Here is a 19,714-nt window from a genome sequence, read left to right on the forward strand (position 1 = left end):
TGTGAAATATGATATCATCTCTTCTTATTCAAAAGTTATGATCTAGGTTTAAGTTTTTGAGACAAATGGACAGACTGACAGACGGACAGACGAATGAGATTTAATGTCCCCTCGTTTTCGCGAAAGCGAGGGACAATAAGGAAAGTTGACGATGGAAAAGCTGAAGTCATGTCGTTTGTCATACAATTTAGTTGTTTGTTGGCTCTGTAAAAACATCCAAATATCTATAGGAATATGATTGACGGTGTGCTATAGATGTGCATTAAGGTTTTGGAATTTTCATTTTCATGTAAGGGGGAAGGGCGGGGGGGGGAGCTTTGGGGGAGGCGAAAAAGATCTCCTTTATCCTTTTACGCAATAGCCAAATCATCCCTTGGAATATAATGGTGTTCTGAAAAGATGTGCAAAAAACTTTCGAAATTTTCATCTTCATATTATAGACTGAATGGAGGCCGAAAAACAACGTTTTTCTACAAAAACCACGTTCCCTGAAGTCCTCACTATGTCTGAATGAATTTTTGGAATATGTATGTTCTGTAGATGTGCAGTAAAGTTTTCGAAATTCCATCCTAGAGGCCAGTTGGAGGTCGCCAAGTTAAACTGCCCTCTCCTTTTTCTTGGTTTACACAGAAACCTTCTTTCCGAAACTCATTAATGTCTTAAATAACAGATAATGAATTTATAATATGAACTACATATAGAACATAAGAGGCCCATGGGACACATGCTTTACAACATATTTACGTAAATCATAGAATATCTGTATTGTAATCGCTAGTTACTCGGATACCAAAAAGAGTACACATGTGGATCTTCGTGTTTTATGATAGCATTTAGTTCTCTTTGTGACAGTCATATTTATAAAAATAAGAATACATATATTTAGAATACACTAGACAAAATTTCTTACGTACCAGTCAGTATTTTCATCTGCAAATTAGACATCTGCCTCATCGACACGAGTTAGTTTAAACATGCCGTCTTGCCTACTGCAGTCCAATTTGCCGATGTCTTTATTTCAACACAACACCTTTAAATGACCCTCTTGCGAGCAAACTAATTTCCCGAAGCCGATTGCACACATTTTGTGTACTGACATAAGATTGGTGGTTAACGAGGGTAGTCAGAGAGGTTGCAATGTTATAACAATAGCGACCGTCTCTGAAACGATATGAAATAAAATGTCTATAACATGTCGCCAAGTAGTCACTTAGTGGTTTGGCATCAATTATACCCAGTCCTTCACAGATACTCCCGGTTACCACAAGTTTACGGTAATCTAGCAATAGTCGTGTGGTGTCTATAACATGTAATTGTCGTTTTTACCAACAGAAGACATTTTTATATTCCTTAATCTAGTCAAAGTACTTTTAGACCAATAAAAACAGTTTTTGAATTGTGTTATTTTTACACAAACTTCTCCAAAGGAACACGTTATAGACACCTTACCAACTGTCCTACCACACTCTTCTATGGCCAAACTCTGCATGCCCAGTTATTTTTCCGAGTTTTTAATGAATACAAACATAAAGAATGCAATTTCAAAGACGAAAATTGAAATATATTCCTCTACGGTGCAAACACGATTTTCATGTATTACTATGAAATGATTACTCTTCAGTTTTCATTTATTATACCCACACTTTCTAAAGAGAGTTCTTTAATTTTGTTGTTATCCTGGTCTGTCCGTCTGTCACGCTATTTTCTTCCTCAAACTACTCTTACATTTCAAGCAGCAGTCAACTCATCGTTAGGAATGTGGTTGGGAGTGCCTTGAAAATTTTCAAAAAAGATTTTGAAATTTTCATTTTCACCCTGGGGCCAAATGGGGGTTAAAAAATGCTAATTTTCTTCAAAAACCTGGTTCCCTGAACTCATCTTACATTTTTTGCAGTAGCCTTTTCATATTTCGGAATAATGATTAAGAGTATCCTGAATATGTGCAATAAGGTTTCTGAGTTTCGATTTTCACTCTTGGGTCAATTTGGGGATCAAAAGATGACGTCTTTCTAAAAAAACGAGTTCTCTGAACTCCTCATACATTTTCTACAGTAGCCATTTCATTTTTTGCAAGATGATTGGGAGTGTTCGATCTGCAGATGTGCAATAAGGTTTTGGAATTTTCATTTTTTTTTCTTGGGGTCCAAATGGGGGTCGAAAAACTTTTTTTTATTTTATAAAACATGGTTCCCTGAACATCTCTGACATTTTATGCAGAAGCTATTTCATCTTTTGCAAGATGTTTGGAGATGTCCTGCAGATGTGCAATAAGGTTTTGGAATTTTCCTTTTCACCCTTGGGGCTAGATGGGGATCGACAATTGACGTTTAAAGTTCTAATTTGGACCGATTTTATTTTACAGAAAACCCCTCCATTTTTTTTTTAAACTTCGTCTTTTAAAATCAGAATTGTCTACATTACAGTCTTTAATTTCAGACCGATAATGCATTTATTTGAAATACTTATATAAGAGGCCCATGGTCATATGCTCACCTGTCTATTTTATGCTCAGTTTGAAAAATGTATATATAATTTATTTTAATAATAGAATAACTTTTGTGGCTTCTTCGCCTCCTAGGTACAAGGAAGCTATCGCACAATTAGAGGAAAAATGTCACAATACTGTCTTATGACAGCATATAGTTTATTACCTGATTGGGCATTTAACCATCTTACTTTTAATTAGTTACATGTTTATATATCAGATACGTCTTAAACAACTTTTGAAAAGGAAAAATATAATTTTCTATGACGGTGCGTTCAAAATTTATCTAGTTAACAATTGGTTTGGTGCACTTGTAAAGAGTAAATTTATTATTTCACATCTCTGACAACACTGTGGTTGGAACAAAATCTCAGAATTTTTTTTCACTTATTGAATAAAGTACTAGTATGCATTTTCTCCAGACAAAGCAACAACGTACAATTTTAACTTTGTGTAAAATTTTAAACTGTTTAAAGAAAAGTTTTTTAACAGACAATTGCGATTGGTTATAGTGCATAACTCTTGTTCTTTTATACAATTAAACTAAAAGTGTTGAAAATCCGCTACAATAAAACAGTCTTAAACTTTAGTTCTGGTTCTAAAAAACGATAATGCCGTGGTATTAGAGAAATGCAGAAAAAAACTGACTGTTCTATGAAAATTTGAGGATTTGCCCAAATAACTTTTTAAAGGGAAAAAAAAAGGATTTGTGATGAATGATCCGTGAAATAAGTAATAGGATATTCTCTCTGTATTGTATACGAATTCATAAAACTGAAACTCAAAAATTAGCTACCATGTACATATGCATATTGGCAAGTGTAAGACAAGTTCTAATTTGTTTTATCCCATAAAGGATATTTGAAATAAAATATATAGAACATTGTTTTGAAAGGAAATTTGAGAACAAAACATGTGGCTACTCCTCTGAGATTTTATTGACGACATCAATTCAACAAGAAAAATAAATAAACGCTTTTTTCGGAAGCGGATACAGCTGCAGATGGTACAGTGATGTCGCCAGCTGACCATCAGGGACATACCTGGTTTGTTTACAAGGAAGGCATCGATTGACACCGGCTACCACCAAACGTGAGCAGCGTCTCAAGTACAACAGAATACGAGTACTTCTACTTAACTATTCACCTTCCACCATTATAATTATATATAAAGAAATATACATAAACTTTACAATGACTGTAACAGCTTATCTTATTTAAAATGGAAATACACTCTTTTAAAAAGGAACCACGTGACTTCCTAAACACACTCAGACAGAGTTAGTTTATAAAGGAAAGTACAAAAGAAAATAAAGGTCACTTTATATTTGTATGTCTTTTCAAAAAGTAGTAAACGGAATTTTAAACAATGATGCTCAAGGTGAGATAACTGTTTTAATTTAAATAGAGAAGAGCTACATGTATACTGATATAATTTAATCAGGGAATATAAGATGCATGCACAAATAAAAATAAGATCTTTGTTGACCTTGAAGAAATTTTTAACTTGACTTACGGGTATTACATTTACCACTTTCATGAAGTAGGAGAAAAATTACTAATTAATTAATTAAAGCATCAGTGATAACGCAGGTACATTGTATTACATGAAATGTAAAAAGAAAAATAATAATAATAAAAAAATCAAAACTGAGGAAAATTATTTTTTATCAACACATCTTATTTCAAGTATCTTTTGAATAAAGGCAGGTATAAAATCCCACCTTTTTAAACTAGAATTTTATTAGGGGTTTAAAAAACGGGTAATTATAAGTACACTTAGTACATTAATTTTAGAATTTGTTCAGAAGTCATTCAAGTACGTACATATACATAAAGTATGTATTCTAAGATAAACATATATAAAATGAATTCGACATACTTTAAATCGTTGCATTTATTTTCAAGATTGACCCTATATACATGTATACATGTTACATTTTAATGAAGGTCGTTAGAACTTCAAATCAAAATTCAAGAATTAATATATTTATATATAGATATTTATAATATTTAAACTCTGAAAGAGTATTTTGATAAAATATTGCATAATGACAATGATAAAAATACAGGCACGCGTGAATAAACAGTCATTCGGTTTATATGACTTAATAAGATGATACTCTGTGAGTGTCGTGTATTGTCATTGTTATAGGAAATTGTTCAATGTTTTATCATCATCATCATCAAACCATCATTGTTGTGATAATCATTAATGGTCATCTGATTCAAAAATCCCTTTTATGTGAAAAAAGACAGGCGTTTAATTTTTCTCATTATGTTAGTACTTTCAAACGTATTTTAGAATTCAAGTCTCAGAGAGGGTATTTGTAGAAAAAAAATTGTTTTAAGAACTGAATCAGGACACAATAATTTAATTTCAGGGTATCGCACATTAAGGAGTGATATCAAAGAAATACTTCACGCACGCTCTACAGATAAGTTAGAAGTTCCATAATTACAGTGTTTATACCAAAAATCAGTATCTATACACAGAAAAATAGGTATAACAGGCCTGTACTTTTTTATTCAAAACACAACAAAGGATACTAATCCACTAACGCTTCAGTACTTACTACACTCAATCCTAAATGCAGAACTACAGTGTCCTCCGAGTTCAATGACTTCCTCTCGTCTGTGAGTCACAAAGATGAGAAAAAGTATGTCGAGTTATCTTACTAATAACCTAGTTTTTTTTAATATCTTTGCAGATCATACTTCAAGTTGCAATAGTTGTTATATCTGTTGGCGCACGCTCGGGTGAGTAACTTGACCTTAAGGTCATTATGATTCGTTCAGTAAAAGACAACTAGAGTAGTTAAAGAAAGTTTTCTAATCAAAAGACAAAACGATGACTAATAAGGATTTATTTCTCCTGAAAGGTCATCAGATTTCACTTCAAACAAGTATACATAATTATCTTTTCCTAATAGTATGATTAATAATTAAAGTTGGGATTTTACATTTATGGAAAATATAATCAAAACCTAACGAAAGAGCACCTTTCTGTTTATCATGTTAAATTTTATGACCGCAATATTAATCTTCATATATCTGCCTAGTCCGAAATGTATTTCATATTTTTGAATTTTATATCCTGAATTGTGCTTGTATCCAATCAACCAATAACAATATATTATCTTTGATATAAAAAATCTTGTAAAGAAAGATTAAAAAAAATCTAGATGCACAAGGATCTCAAGCACAAGTCACAAATCGGCTGAGTGTAACTGCTACATGTAAGTACACGTGTACTGGGATGACTAGGGATGAGTACTGTACATCCGATCGACGGATACACCTTTCAGCCATGCCTAATATGTTCTGTTGATAAACAAAAATGATGTTCGAGACTGATAAAGCTCTGAAAGTCACAAGGCATATTTTTAAATAAACAAACGTTTGAAATATTCAAGGCTTAAAATCTTATGTAACTATGTCAATACTTTAAAATGATTGATGCAACGATAAGAATCACAAGAAAAATTGACGGAGTATACTAATTACATGTACATACATGCATCAATATCGGAAAGTCGAGATTTAAATGAAACCTTTTTTTTTGCCCAAAAGCTCTCTTTAGGTCAGAATATATATAAAAAAAACTTATAAGACTTTATTGAGGAATTTTATGACACAGACGAACAACCTGATAGCAAAATTGTACCATTTTAAAATATGTGAATTGAATTGTTTTTTTTAAAAAATCAAAATTCCATTCGGTTCTCTCTATTCAGCACCTTTGATCTAGATGCATAATGTGAGATAGACTAATCTGCCTCAATCTATAAATACATGTATGGTGTTTTTTGCCATCCATGAAACTTATACTCATACATTTTACTATATATGTACATGTAGTTTAGTATGCCGATTTCTTCATTCAACAGAGACAAATTTACATATTGAATATTACAAATCTCAATTTTGTTAAGTGCCCTATGTACCAAATACTAATATGCTTTCAGTTATGATCAAAGTAAAATATATCATTTTTATAAACGCCGCTTGAAAAGCGGGGGTATATAGTAATCGGGATGTCCGTCTTCCGTCCGTGCGTCCTTCCGTCCGAAGCATTTAAGAATATGCATCTCTAATCTGCAACTCCTCCTGTACCACTAAATAAAATTTAATGAGACTCTCATAGAATCTTTATAACATAGTCCCATTGTGGCCCTCCTATTTTACGTTAATCTGACAGTTATCCGAGATTTACCATAGCAAAACACGGACACAGCCATTCTTTTTATAACATTTGGGAGTACCTATCTCTTATCTGCAACTTACTATAATCCACTAAATAAAATTTTATGAGACTCTCACAGAATCTTCATTACTTAATCCCATTGTGCACCTTCTTTTTTATGTTCTAATAATTGGGTTTTCCCATAACAAAACACGGACACTGCATGTCATTCTTTCTATGATATTGGATGTACCCATCACTTATCCGCAACTCCTCCTATACCACTTAGTAAAAGTCAATGACACTTTCACAGAATCTTTATTATATAGAACATGTACCATTATGACCTTCTTTTGCATGTTCTGATCGGACAGATATTTGGGGTATACAATAGCAAAAAAATAGACACTGTCATTCTTTCCATAATGTGGGGAGTACCCATTTCTTATTTGCAACTTCTTCTATACTCCTGAATAAAATTCAGTGAGACTTTTAAAGAATCTTTATTAGGGAGTGTCATTTTGCACCTCCTATTTTATGTTTTAGTCGGACAGTTATTTGGGGTTTTCCATGGCAAAAAATGGACTTTGCCATTAAACTGATATTGCAGCGGGGGTATCATTTTGTGAGTTCAGCGCTCATAGTATCTTTAGTATTGTTCTATTTTTTCATACATGTATATTATTATTTTTTTGTAGAAGTTACAGCCGGTACAAACACAATCACCAACATTCGACCACCAATGGCCAAATGTTCTGCCCTATCATGCGAGGTGTCAGCCACTGTTCAATCCGAATATGACGTGAAAGATCAATGGGTGATATTCAAAAACAATACTGCAATGGTAAGTGTTGCACGCACATGCTGCATAGAAAGCATTCTACATGTGTGGAAGTATTTTTTTCCAAGCAAAGTCTAATTACAACACAAAAAACCCTTTATAACCTGAAAAATTTACAACCGTACTCTATGTAAGTATAAAATACACCTTGTGTTCATATAATTAATGCAGAAAGGGGCTATAAAAGTATTTCTTTATAAATGTTTCATTTTTCATTCAGAGAATTACAGACTGGAACACCGACAAAAATAAATACACAGGTGCGAAAAGCGTTTATCCCGAAAACTGTAAATCACAATGTAATTATACAGTGACATTGGTGATCCAGAGACCAGACCAATTCAAAGACTATGGATTCTATCAACTTATTTTAAAATCTTACGATTCTCAAAGAAACCCGTACGATCAGTTTGTAATAAATTTTACCGTGCCAACGACTTATACAGGTAAATTTTGTTCTTATAAAAAGAGATGTTAATCAAAGTATTTAAGTCATCAGAAAAATATTCATAATGATTTTAAGTTAAAAAATGAAACTGAAAATAAGGAGTAAGCATTTGTAAGTAGAAACAATTAATTTCTCTCTCAGCTGACAAAGCGATACCTAAAACTACAACCTTTGAAGGTAATAATTATAGATAAAAAGAATGAAAAATTACTTCTTTCAATAAAGCTATCGAACTAGATATAGCTTATGATAAACTTGCTTGTAGTATGGATATTTATATTCTTTCACTTTTCTCTATCATTTCAATACTAGTATGATAAGAAAATCTTTTCTCACTTAAACTTGTAATACTAGTAAATGGTCATGTATCCTTAGCTTGTCGAAGATTTCTAAATTTGTTCTTTTTCGATTCATTCAATGCATTAGTACTATAATATATTTGTTCTTATTCAGGTAATTAAACCAATGTCTATCTTTGATATCTATATTCTCTATGACATTGAATTGAATGATCTTTAATTAAGTGGAATTATATTCCTTTTGTAATAACTGTTTCATTTTTAAATTGTTTTCTTTTAATTAAACTTACTTCTTCACAAATCATACACGAAGTAAAGCAAGCAAACTATTTTAAAACATTATGAATGAATTTACTGGCATAAAGTGTCAAGTATATGATTCATACATGACCTGAATTTAAGGGCCATCTACTTGAGAAAGTCAGTGACAAATGTTATGATTGTGGACAAATGAAATTTAGTAAAAAATACAAAGTGTAAGCCACAGAGATAACACAATGTACTAGTGATTCCTTAGAATAATTAGGTTTCTTTTTGTAAAGTCATGCTTTTAATTTATAACTTGATTTAAAAAAAATGACCGAGAAATTTACTTAAATTTACTTAAGTAGAAAATCTTATTTTGAAATTATAAAGTAAATAAGAAGTAGATATTGCCAGTTTAAATTACAACGAAATGGTGGTCCATTTGTAAAAATGTTGAATGGTCTTTTTAGTTGGCAATTCAGGCACTAAAAGAAGTTTAAGTCTCCCAATGAAAATGATGCATTAAACTGTTCGTGACTTTGAATTAAGAATGTGCCAGATAAACTGCTATTTTTCTAATGGCAAATCGGCGCCCACCAACCGCTTAATTTATACATTAAAACCACGCATAACATAAAGAAAAAAACATCACTTACAGAGTTCAAAACGACTTATTTTACAGAGAAAATGAAGCAAAGGTTGAAGATAGCGAACCGTGAGCCCTATGTATTGTTCAATTAGACGGAACATTTTTAGTCAAATTTAGTATAAAAAAATCTAACAATTGGTAGGAAACATGTCAGCCAAAATACGACCCAGTGATAAGTTACAATGTTTCTTTGTTTGTAAGGTCATTATAACGACCATGAAATTTACGGAATGCTGACTTTAAACGAGGTTGTTGAAACCCCTGTAACATCAACTTATGTGTGAGTAACCTGCTTTGGTTTAAAAACTGATCGTACTCAGAGCATGCTCTGGAGTAGCAAATAAGTTGGGAGACATAAACACCATATGCTGGTAAAAAAGGAAAAAGTTGACGATGGAAAAGCTGAAGTAATCTCTTTTGTCGTACAATTTAGTTGTTATTTGGTTTTGTCGTCTATAGTCGGTAAAGCATCCAAATATGAAGCAGATGAATTTTATTTTCTGCATAGTTTTATTCACAAAAAGTGACTGGGATTGGGCACGAGGCAAAGCCCATTTTAGACCTCTACCTACAACAAGGTCAAGGTAAATACACACCATACAGGTAGAAACAAGAAAAAAAAGGGGGAACGATCAGTGGCAATAAGTCACCATTTTGGAAGTTATATATCAGGCACAATGTTTATTAAATTATGTGATCTTTCAGACATTGAAAGAGATGATCAAGAACTCCCATTTACGACGGTTATAGTCATTGCCGTGGCAGGAACGTTTGTAGCCGTCTTTATTTGCCTTACCGTCTGCATATTGATGTTCTGTAGAAAAAAGAATTCAAAGAGTGAGTTAAATAAATACAAGTCTCTATTCGTCAGTATTATAAATTTGAAATTGAAAGATTCGAAGATTTCATTTAAATGCTTATATCATTCCAGTATCTAAATATCCATTCATTTCAATTTTTTCATATGTGGTTCCAGACAAAAAGCCGCATAAACGGTAAATATCCGAAATTAATATTTTATTCATAAAGTTTGTAGTAGAATGTTGCACTTATTTAAAGTCGGTAATTAGTATTAAAAATTACAACAGTTTGTTAGCAGGTCGATACATTTTTCTGTTTTTAAGAGACCTGGCTCCAAGACCATAAACTGAGAACAGACTTAAGTCAAAATTTCAAACCAATATAACTTTTGAAATAATTTTGATAATCAAACAAAATATTCATTATTTGTTTGAATTTAAAATGTTATACGAAATTGCAAATTTGTAAGCAAATGCATGAAATAAAACTCAAGATATTAAAAATCAAAATTTTGACTTAAGTCTGTTCTCAGTTTATGGTCTTGGGGCCTGGTTGGATTTAAAAAAATAGCAGTTGAGTCGGAGGTGCCAAATGTTATATTAAATATAATTTTCTAATTACAAAGGAGAAACAGACCTCACAGTTCCTTGGGTGTCTCTACACATCTGTACGATGAAGTGGAGTCCGTTGCGACTAATGCATATTGCGAGCTAAATGACGAAAGTCGTAAAACGTCAGCTCACCAGTACATTCAACCTATTCCAGAAGGTAATAGTCTAAGAAGTAGGATGTGTATGTTTAAGGTGGTACATGTACAAATCACCCGAGAAATCAGGTTCAGCTCATCTCTTCTAAAACATAAGGCAACAGAAAAAAGAATACACTCACTAATCAATCATTTTTTTAAAAAAATGAACTATTATATGTATTTGACCAATTCTGGAAAAAGATTGGAGATATCCAAAAAATTGGACATTCGCGAGTCTACATTTAAGATGTATTAATGTCATCTACATGCGATATAACCTTCTGGTATTAGATAAAGTGTAACTTTTGATTCCTTCATACAAAAGACGTAATATTTGGAAATATGTTTTAGGAGTCTCCATTCTTGATGTACAAGAATGGCCAAGGTCATATTTAGGACTCATCTGGTTCATTCAATATTTTTTTTTGGCCTTGAATTTTTTTTTTTTGAAATCTCCAAAATATTTGAAACCTCTGGATCAGTTTTTCTCATTATGACACATTTTAATCTTTGTTTCATTTCAATCATTCTGTTGATTTTATTTCGAAAGTTTGAATCACAATTTTCTTTAAAAATATCTTAAAGTGTATAATACTTGCATGTGAAATTTAAATTCTCGATCTTACATGTGCTATTTTTACATCACGATGTATTTAACTATACCGGTATCAATAAATTTTACTGAATTTTAATAACAAAAAGGTAACATTTACAAACAACATCATACACATTAGTAATATGTATATCAAATGATAATTTTTAAAACTAAGCACATTCTAATGTCGAATGTCTGATTTCATTCTCTTCTTATAGTGGTCTGATAGGTTATATTTCATAATTTATTATATATGGGTATGTTGGTGGAATTTTTTTCATGTTATACAGAAAAAGAGATTTTCTGTCTAAACATTTTTAAATTTAAAATTTTTAAGTTTCAAAAATATGAATTTGAGGAAATATCAAACATTTGGTCTACCTGTTGTGTACTACCTTAAAAAGCCAAATGAACTCAAGTCTGTTTGATTTAGTTCGACGAAAATTAAGATAATTAAGAAATAAGGTATCGTTTTATAAGTTTTATCGAGATGTAAATACGGGTTGGTCATGTGATCAAATCCCATAAAACGGAGGGCTTTATGGTAGATTTGATCACATGCCAACCCGTATTTACATCCCGATAGAACACTTAAAATGAAACCTTATTACCTATATTTACATTTGTGACTGATTTATTACAAAGGGTAAGGTACTGAAGTTTTAAGCCCATAAATGATTTATTTTTTCAAAACTCAACGGTATAAATTGAATGTGTTGAACACCTCGATCACTTATGACGTCACTATGAAATTACGTAGATCGTTTATGACTAACAATTAGTTTAAAGGTCACATGACGAACTTGTTTTACACAGGTGTAAAAACGCCTTGTTCAAATAGTGTTATATAAGGGAAAACATTTGCAAATTTAAACATTGATAAATGAAGTTAGCGCCAATTTGATTGTACAAGTACATCGAATTAGACTCTTTTAAAATTTTGGATCCTTTGATAAAATGTACATATTGCCAATTTCTTTCTAGAAACTCCTATTTACAAGGCTCCAGAGATTTTTTCGAACACTGAATCGCCCACTTCTGGACGAGCTCAGACACAAGAGAGTACCAAGGGTAACTCAGATTTGTATATATTTCAGAGTATCGTATATGTATCTTAAAAACTATATAATGCCATAATTCTGTTCCTTTGCAAGTGGACAGATTCCACAAACACAGAAGTACCCAAATAACTTATTCTTTCTTATTCAATGAAGTTAGATTGTATATTAATACTTTAAAGTTCAGTTATAGATTTTACGGATACTAGAATTCCTGACCATTTTTGATGATGCTTTTCTTACACAGTAAAAAATACAATGTTTTGAGCAAGAAACCAGTACCGGTATACCATTAGAAATATTATATTATATTTTCAGATACAATGGGGTATTTACAACCTTCGATAAAGTTTAGACCAGATATGATGATGATAAATGAATTATACGAAGGTAATACATGTAATTATATATTTGCACTCCCTAACCAATATCTTTTGATGTATTTAGAAGTTTCTAACATATTTAAAAGTTACGAAAGATTTGAAATGTTTTTATTCCACCTATATCCAATAATGTTTTGTTTAAAAAAACTTGTTTGAGTATTTTACGCATTTGTAATCTTAAAAAGAAATGAAGTAAAAGCATTGTGATGTTCATGTAGAAGCCAATAAACCAAGAGACAAGAAACCTCTGGAACCAACATATAGTAATGCAGGAAAATTCCCAGTGTTGCCAAGAAAAGGTATCTATTATTTATACTATTAAAACGAGTCTAAGAACTCGGTTTACTTTTAAATTAATTTTTGAACTCTTGTTGTGAAGACGAGTTTCAAATATAAAGTTACACTATTAAGGGTCAGGGGAGAAGTAAGATACAATAGCTGATATACGCAGTCTATTTTACAAGATAGATAAATAAGGTCGTCATTTATATTTCTAAGAATTTGGGTAAATCATAATCGGGAAACGTTTGTTGTGAAATTTACATGAAGAAGAAATATGCAGTCCGTCAAATTGAAAATTACTATAGTGGTAATAAAATTATATTTACCAACCTTTTCATATAGTTTTGGATTTTACATGTATCATGAGAAAATTCTTAACAATCATTTCTTAAGACCACTTGCAAAGTGTCTACAAAGTTGAATGACAATGAAGCATTAATCCTAAACACATTGACTGAAAACGATTAGACTTGGGTACAGCAGTCAGTATCGTGAGCTTTGACACTGTAACCTGATTCAAGAAAAGTACCTTGCCAAAGCCCAACTTGTGTATAAGTTTGAGGACTATATCAAGCAAATGGTTCTCAACATTTTGGTTGGACGAGAATTTATCATACTGATATGAAAGGATCCCGAAAGTATATGAACTCAAGTTTGATAAAATCATGATCCCCAAGGCTAGGTTTAGGCGACATTTGTAGGTCACATTTTTATAATGGGAATAGGTAAAATATCCCTTTCTCAAGAAATGCAGTGTCATTTTAACATGCAAGCTATATAGGATGGGGTTATGTTAATACTTTACTAAAACATCGATCAAAATGTTAATAGTTAACAATTAGAAAAAAGTAATAATTTATAATTACAATGCATAATAGTTCAGTTTTAGAAAGAAAATTACTGATATTCAACTTACCATTATTTTTCCCTTGCAACATTAAACTCACAGTTATATGTCCTGTCTGTTATTAGACATGCCTCTTAACTTTGACCTTGTGACATTTAGTTTTTGTTCACATTAGTAAATATAAGTAGAATTATTCACTTTACTTTTAATGAAGTCTTACAATTGAGTTTGGACAAAGGAGGAACACGTATTTGGAAAATATATTAATGGTCCGAAGAAACTCAAACTTCGAAAAATTATTGACTCAACACTCTTCAAATAGTATTCACTATTGCACAAGCTCAGCTTAAACAAATTATTATTTTATAATTTACCAAGGACATTGCAAACGATTAATTATTCTATAATCTAGATTATAGAATTATGAAAACTCATGTCGTCTTGTTATCTTTTGCTCAGATTCAAAGACATTAGTGGAAGACCTTCAGTCAGTTTTAGAAAAAAACGATAAAGACAATGACAATGAATATGGTAACCATTTTCAGTACTGATATAAATTGCGTGTTTATGCCATTTTTTGCAATTCGTTGAAAAGAAGTTGTAAATACGTTTTGTTGTAATGTTGCTTATTCAGCTCGAGAGTTAGAGTTAGAAATTTTTAAATTTATTTTCATGATCTTATTTCAGCCCAACCTTGTCGCCCTTTAAAAACAAATATTACGAATCAGCTATATGCAGGTAAAGGTACTTTTAAGCAAGATTTTTGGTATTCTTAAAGTTCTATATGTCGGTACTTGTTAGATTTTTTCTTACTTCACGTATTTAAAAAAAGTAAAGAATGATATATTGACGACATCATGTTTGATCGAAGAATAACTAAGTTTATAACGGTCATGTGTAATGAAGCAATTTTAACAGTATCAGATCTTTTCAATACTGTTTTCCTTTGCCAAAACAAAAAAACCAAAACAAAAAAAAAACAAAAAAAAAAAAACAAACAAAACAAAAACAAAAACAAAAACAAAACAAATTGTACTCAGATACTTGTAAGTATAATATGTTATGGCATTTTAAATGCATTACATTATAGCATTTTTTTTTCAAATTCAGAAGCAAACAAATCGGAAACAAAAACAACAGAAGAGCCCACATACGGAAATGAACAGAGACCGCCACTGTTACCAAAGAAAGGTATTGCACAAGTTCTGGCAAGGGTAAAAAGAAAACAGTTTTGTTGCCTGCATGGGACTTATAAAAATATATTAACCTCGATATTAGACATCTTTCTGAAGAGTGCTTTTCGTCAAATTCAGTGAATCAGATTTAATTTACTTTGACGAATATTCGTAATAAACTTTTAAAAACTATATTTTTAGTGTCGAGAACAGTGACGGTGGACGGGAACCCTTGTGTAAAGGAATCCTTGCTTTTAAAATGTGAGTAAACAAAAGGCTGCAAAATCCAAGAACTTAAAGATAACAAAAATCAGTCGAACAATAAAAAACTCTAAGGAATACATTTCAACTTTAATACATTCTTTAAAATTAGTCAAAATGTTATTATATTGGCAATTTTATCAGGTTTACCCCTTTAATGTTTGTTATTGAATGAATTTTTTTGTATTCCAATGCACATATGCCATGCATTTGTAAGCATGGAAGATTAAGGTAAAATTCATATAAATAATGAAATAAAATCATTGAAGAAACAGATGATGCTTAAAAAACGTTATGCAGCATAATTAGACAGTCGATGGAAAAGCGAAAAAAGGAGTTAAAGCCATTAAAATTTGGTGAATGCGATATAAAAATTCCGATGGTTTATTATAATTTTTATTAAATAGTTTGGTGTATTTTATCTCCTTGCCGAAGGCTCGGAGGTAGGAAGCACGACTTGTTGGATAAAAAGCATATTCAATAACGGACCATGACAGAAGACACCCACTAAATACATGTAAATTATTTGTTCTTTCATTTATTTAAAGCTGACACACCAATTGTTCCTCCAAAACCATTCAGCAGGAATATAACAAACCAACTTTATGATGGTAAGGGAGAGAATCTTCACATATATAAATAAACTTTTTCCTATTGTTATTACGAAAATAGAATGAAAGATGCATTAATTAAAAGGCTTTGATGTATTATCCCCCCCCCCCCTCCTTTAAGTTTATACAAAATACAATATTTGATGATGAATATTTGTAGAAAGAGAAAATTTGTACTCACAGAAAAAACAGCTGACGGCCACATACAGTAATCCTCCAGCTATAAAACTTCCAACTAGAAAATGTGAGTATTTAAAAAGTCCATTTTACTTAAATCGTAAAATCGTTTATGCAGGCTTTCAGGTTTAAAGTTATTCATTGACAATTCTTCTGTATATGTTGATAGATTAATGATGATTTAGTGGAAAATTATTAATAAAGAACTTGTTAGAAGTGTATGTAACATATATGGTAGGAGATTTTCTTTTTGTTAAAACAGTCAAATCTTGTGCATTTTTAGTTTCACGATCACGATCGGACGATTCAGAGTTGTCGCACGTGCATTCATGTAAGTTCTACAATTAGCAACAAACTACATGTATCAGTTAGTAACTTGGAAATTTTTGTGAAATTAATATATACCTATTCCGTTGTCCTATCTCAACATGTGTTCTGCTCTGAAGGGTCTTTGGTTTGGAAGAATGTTTATACAAAAGTCTACCTCCTTTTACTTGATCATGAATATGCTTAACTGTCCATCGTTTTGCGAGCAAACAGTAACTAACCAATTCATTAAGAACACAAATCTTCCCTAAATTCGTTGCTACAGCTAATGGTTCTAGAGGTCACTGAGTTTTTTTTGTATATATGAAGAGAATGAAGAAAACTTAAAGAAGAAGAAGAGGGCTAGTTGTAGAACTGAATGTTAATTAGTTTTATTATTCCATCTTTTCTCAAAAACTCGTCTTTAATGCTTAGTCAGCTTTAGGAAGTGTATTATTTAAGTAGATTGGCTTATGATTTCCAGTCTTTTGCTCCCTTTGGACATTTTTATTTCTCTATTTTGATTAGAATCGGAAGACGTCTTCCCTTGGTAACAATTACTTTAGGTAATTTTTTTTTTCAGACTGACCACATCTTTACAAGCTAGTGAACTCTAGGATTATTTGGTTTATGACCTTTATGTAAGCTTTAATGTTCTTGTTTAGAGGTGAAGTTGAGGTTCCAGAAACAAGTTTTAGTATGAACAGAACTCTTCTTATACCTTTGGCGCTATTGTCAGGTCCCCCTAGGATGTAATTATCTAAGTATTTAGTTAAATAATAGATATATCTGTTTAGAGTAATTATATAATCATGGGGAAAAAATCAGGTATCCATGGCCATTCATTTGTCAACTATTTCTGAAAAAATCTGAATAGAAAAATCTGATTTGTAGATGTACGAAAGCTAGCGCAGGGTAGCTTTAATTTTGTATTTTCAAATAAATCAGGCAAGTATATCTTTTAAAAATTTCGACGTCAGAAAATCTAGTGGTCTCGACCTGTTTAGCATAAAATCAAAGGCCTAACAATTGGTAAGAAATACGACCCAATTATAGGATATATTTGCTAAAATTTACGAAATGCTGAACTTTAAGCTTGGTTGTTGTAATCCCTGTAACATCAGCTTATCTATCGGTAGTCTTCCACGGTTTAAGAATTGATCAGAGCATACTCTTGAATATCTAATAAGTTGGGAGACATAAACACCATATGCAGATGATAGCGGAATATTATTACATTAATAAGTAAGTTAACGATGGAAAAGCTGAAGTCCTCTCATTTGTTATACAGTTTAGTTGTTGGTTGGCCCTTACCTTCCATAGTCAGTAAAATTAACATCTAAATATGAAACAGATGTGGCCAACTAAAAGATATTAAAGATATTAACCAAGGAGACATATAGAAATCTGAGAGAGCAAACCCAACACACCAGTGTTGTCAGTTCGTGTTCAGTGATGTGTACAAAGATAGCAAATAGCACAAATGGAGCATGTGTCCTTGTTTACAAACACAGTCGTTTGATGTAATGTTTCAAAGAAACCCTTTAACGCTGTCATTGAATTGTAAGAAATTTCCCGCAGGTTTATTTCATTAAATTTAACTTATTTTTTGAATAAAAATATGAAATTAAAATTGTAAACAAAACTGCAATGCAACTGTGTCCATGTCCCTTAAACATACATGTACATGTATATACACAATGTATAATCAATAAATTAATCCTTTTTCTTTCCAGATAACAGAGACAGCTAACACAGACCAGGGTATAGTTATATACAATGTATATAGGGATATGATTTAATTGTTTGATTGTTGTTTTTTTAAAAAAATGGAATTGTAATGTCGATGTTTATGCAATGTTATACAAGATAATAAAATAAATATATGAAAAATAATCGACTTGAATTTATTCATGAAACCTGTACAGTATCAAATATGCAACATACATGTATTATATCACTCATTACATTGAAAGATTCTGCATGTATAAATAGGAAAATGAACAATCATAATAAATAAACAAACAATTTTATGTAACAATGAAATATAATTCTAATTTACAATATTCTTGTTGAATACAAATAAAACAACTATTTCAATAAATATCTTCAAAACTTGAACAACTTTTCTTTTAATGTCAAGCAGATTTTCCAACAATTTGTAGATGAATAATTTATTAAACTGTGATTTGCATGATTAGGATGTAATTGTTCCTCAAAGATCTATATCACCGGACATGGGTTAATTATTTGAACAAGTATATTCAATGAGAAATTAAAACAGTTTCTTTGTGCATATGTATTGTATTTCGTACAATGAAAAATTAATATACAAATCAAAACTAAAAGAAAATTAAGAAACCCTATGCGGTATTTATTGAAGAAAAAGTATAAACTAAATGAGTAAAAATAAAACCCTTAAAAATCTTTGCTTCTTACATCTATTATAATTATTCTTTGTTCTAAGTACAAATTGTGTGGCGCATAGTATATGAAAATGATACCATATGCATGTACAATAGCAATTATTCCCTTAAAACAATAGCATAATAATTACATCATTATTACAACATCATTTAAACAAACTAGCTGACAATATAATGTTCCTCTGAGTATACTAACCTCGATTTCAATATGTTCATTGCTGTACATCTAATTTCAGCATACCATGGTAGGTCACTTACACTTGTACATCGTGTATATTTTACTTCCGTTAGCTTCTCCGTCACAGAGGGGTTGATACGCAATAGAACACAAACAGTGACAAGGAACAGATACATGTAAGTATTCATTTGAAGAAAAAGATCATGAAAGAATTGAACTTTTATCCGATGCAGTATCTTTTGTCTTCTTTAATTCACTGATGTAAGAATGAAATATGAAGATAACGAACAGTATTCAATCTCCAAAGTCCAATGAAACGATACAAATTTGGAGCAGAGCAAACACTGTCCTCAAAATTTAGAGGTGGGATCAGGTGCCATGAAGGAGTGAGCATCACTTGCCGACCGGTCACACCCACCGTGTGCTCTTCGTCATGATCGGGAAACAAAACCCGGAAAAATCCGTAAACAGTTCAGTGTATAAATATTGGCCTATCAACTAGTATGAAAAACGTCAGTCAGCATTTGACTCAATGATAGGTTGTATGTGCTGACAAGGTCATTGTATCGACCAAAAAACTTGCGAAAAGATGTCTTCAAACGAGACTTTTCATATCCTTGTTTCGTGAACTTGTTTGTCAATAACTTGCCTCGTCTTAGAAATTGTTCATATGCAGAGCATGCTCTTGCGTATCGAATCAACTGAGAAACAAA

The 19,714-nt window shown here is 31.5% G+C and overlaps 1 protein-coding gene across 3 annotated transcripts; it reads left to right on the forward strand.

Annotated features, from left to right (window-relative positions):
- The first annotated feature begins 3,838 nt into the window (after positions 1 to 3,838).
- On the forward strand, positions 3,839 to 18,665 carry LOC133192528 (uncharacterized). Of its 3 annotated transcripts, XR_009721824.1 has the most exons (20): positions 3,839 to 3,865; positions 5,196 to 5,244; positions 7,369 to 7,514; positions 7,732 to 7,957; positions 8,101 to 8,136; positions 9,859 to 9,990; positions 10,130 to 10,148; positions 10,580 to 10,722; positions 12,282 to 12,368; positions 12,674 to 12,745; positions 12,957 to 13,037; positions 14,327 to 14,398; positions 14,555 to 14,605; positions 14,978 to 15,058; positions 15,244 to 15,303; positions 15,852 to 15,914; positions 16,075 to 16,158; positions 16,375 to 16,422; positions 16,981 to 17,038; positions 18,134 to 18,665. XR_009721824.1 is itself a non-coding variant. In XM_061328519.1 (19 exons), exons 1-19 carry the CDS (start codon positions 3,854 to 3,856, stop codon positions 18,148 to 18,150), a joined length of 1,479 nt encoding a protein of 492 aa, XP_061184503.1. In that variant the 5' UTR covers positions 3,839 to 3,853; the 3' UTR covers positions 18,151 to 18,664. The 3 variants fall into 3 exon arrangements, 2 of the variants coding, with proteins under 2 accessions (XP_061184503.1, XP_061184504.1); XM_061328519.1 differs by lacking the exon at positions 16,981 to 17,038 and having other exon boundaries at positions 18,134 to 18,664; XM_061328520.1 differs by lacking the exons at positions 8,101 to 8,136; positions 16,981 to 17,038 and having other exon boundaries at positions 18,134 to 18,664.
- The last annotated feature ends 1,049 nt before the right edge of the window (positions 18,666 to 19,714 follow it).

Source organism: Saccostrea echinata, unplaced genomic scaffold (assembly GCF_033153115.1).
Source record: "Saccostrea echinata isolate AGI-Se365-2 ecotype Australia unplaced genomic scaffold, CSIRO_AGI_Sech_v1 ptg000025l, whole genome shotgun sequence".
NCBI lineage: Eukaryota > Metazoa > Mollusca > Bivalvia > Ostreida > Ostreidae > Saccostrea > Saccostrea echinata.

What these genes read in the sequence shown, in the direction of transcription:
- LOC133192528 (XM_061328519.1), top strand. An exon ending in TCAAAAACAATACTGCAATG is followed by an intron (nt 7,515 to 7,731) that starts GTAAGTGTTGCA and finishes TTTTTCATTCAG; the next exon opens with AGAATTACAGACTGGAACAC. An exon ending in GACACAAGAGAGTACCAAGG is followed by an intron (nt 12,369 to 12,673) that starts GTAACTCAGATT and finishes TTATATTTTCAG; the next exon opens with ATACAATGGGGTATTTACAA.